General features: G+C 61.4%; 1 protein-coding gene across 1 annotated transcript in view; it reads right to left on the reverse strand.

Annotated features, from left to right (window-relative positions):
- The window catches only part of LRP5 (LDL receptor related protein 5), a 57929-nt gene that overhangs the window by 27854 nt on the left and 28116 nt on the right, over positions 1-1959 (reverse strand). The window contains exon 10 of the mRNA XM_030887540.2: positions 1433-1722. Coding sequence (XP_030743400.1) covers positions 1433-1722 — 290 coding nt within the window. The remainder of the gene's footprint in view (positions 1-1432; positions 1723-1959) is intronic.

Here is a 1959-nt window from a genome sequence, read left to right on the forward strand (position 1 = left end):
AGATATACATATACACACAACTACCCGCACAGACACATAGATAAACACATATATGCACACATACACACATCCATACACAGACACGCACAGGCAGGCAGACACACACGGACACGCACACAGACTGAAGGTTCAGAGGGGCTGTGGGAAATTCTTACTCCTTCCTTATTCCCTCTGGAACATTCCCCATTTCCCACCTGGACCCTGTTGCCGTGGGGGCCCTGGGCGGGTCCTGACCGCAGTGACCCCGTGCCTGTGATGGGGGAGGTGCACTGGCCCCTGCGGTGTCTCAGGCAGTCACCCATGCGGGAGCAGAGCACCAGGTCTTTCTCCCGCAGCGCCGAGAGGGGTTTGAACCACCCGCCGGAGCCTGAGCAGCTGAGGCTCCCGGGCCGCAGCAGCAGGGTGCCGACCAAACCAGAACCCAGATCACTGCTGGCGAGCCCACCCCACAGGGCAGAGGAGAACTGCCCCGTGAGCTTCTGAGACTAATTGTGCGGGAGCGGCTCCTGGGTTCAAACTGCCGACCTGCGGTGAGCAGCTCAGCGCGTCACCACTGTGCCTTCTCTCCAGCGCCCAGTGACTTGTGAATCACTTTCAGAATCAGAGTGATCTTCAAAGGAGACGTGACGTGACTATAGAGGTCCTGTCCCCAAGGACTCCATCTGTCAGGGGACACAGGAAGGGCGGGCCTGCCCGTACGCCAGGAACACGTATTGACAAAGGCAGGCGGCCCCCAAAGACCCGCTTGCCGGACCTTTCCTTAAAAGACGAAGCAGGCTTGCTTTGCGGGGCGCCTGGAAAAGTAGGTCCACTGAGGGGGAACGTCTCACAAATCCACCCGCCCACTCAATGCTCACCAGCTCTGCTCCCTACCATCGCTTACACGGTTTGCCAACGAGCTCGAGCTGTGAGCCACAGCCCGGGCAGGCCCGGGGTCGTTGGGCTGTGCTGCCCTGCGATGTGCAGGTAACTGACCGTTTCGCGACGGGGAAGCTGGGGGCGGACCGTACTATCGTCCCGACAGCGCGTGCTCATCTGTGCCTCTGAATCCCACGAGATTTCTGACTTTCCCATGCCGCTACTGCACCCTGCAAAGACTCCGGGGGAGAGGTGTTGCCCTAACTGCAGGAAGCACCCGGAAACCAGGCCCCTTGTATGATCTGCTTTATTGTAGGGGTTCGGAACCCAGGGTGCCAGGCCTCTGAGATCAGTCAGTCGGTCTGCCGGGAGAGCTAGAGTTGGAGGAAGAAGGCCGAGAAAGCAGCCCTCGTCTGTCTAACCGGGATGAGCCTGCGTGCGTGCGCGCGCGCGTGCGTGCGTGCGTGCGTGTGTGTGTAGCTGCGTGCATGTGTGTGTGTGTGTGTAGCTGCGTGCATGTGTGTGTGTGTAGCTGCGTGCATGGGCGCCAGCGAGGCCCGGCGCAGCAGCGTACCTTCAGGCTGACGTCTGTCCAGTAGATGTGGTTGCTGGCCACGTCGAAGTCCAGCGCGGAGGCCTCCTTGACGCCGGTGAGCGGGATGGCCACGTCGTTGTTGGTGGTCTCCAGGGAGATGCGGTGGATGGCCGCCCGGCTGGTGAAGACCAGGAAGGCCTCGGGCACGATGCAGGTCTTCATGTCGCCCAGCAGCTCCAGGCCGATGGGGCAGCCGCACTTGGTGGCCCGCGGCGTGAAGAAGCACAGGTGGCTGCAGCCCCCGTTCCTGTCCGCACACGGGTTGGTTCCTGGAGGCAGACAGACAGGCTGTGACAGCCACCCACCCACCCAACAGTGGGGAGGCTCTCTGCCAGCTGCCACCTGAGGACAGGGGTGGGGGGTGGGAGGAGGAGGAGGAAGCCCCAGGCTCTGGGCAGGGGGAGGAACCAGTAATCACAATGGGCTCGGGCTGGGTGGACCAGGAGGGGCTGTTGTCTTACACCATTTAAACAGCGACTCTCTCTCTCTCTCTCTCTCTCTCTCTC

This window comes from Echinops telfairi, unplaced genomic scaffold (genome assembly GCF_000313985.2).
Source record: "Echinops telfairi isolate 266 unplaced genomic scaffold, ASM31398v2 ScPeMD7_7417;HRSCAF=8455, whole genome shotgun sequence".
NCBI classification, from domain to species: domain Eukaryota; kingdom Metazoa; phylum Chordata; class Mammalia; order Afrosoricida; family Tenrecidae; genus Echinops; species Echinops telfairi.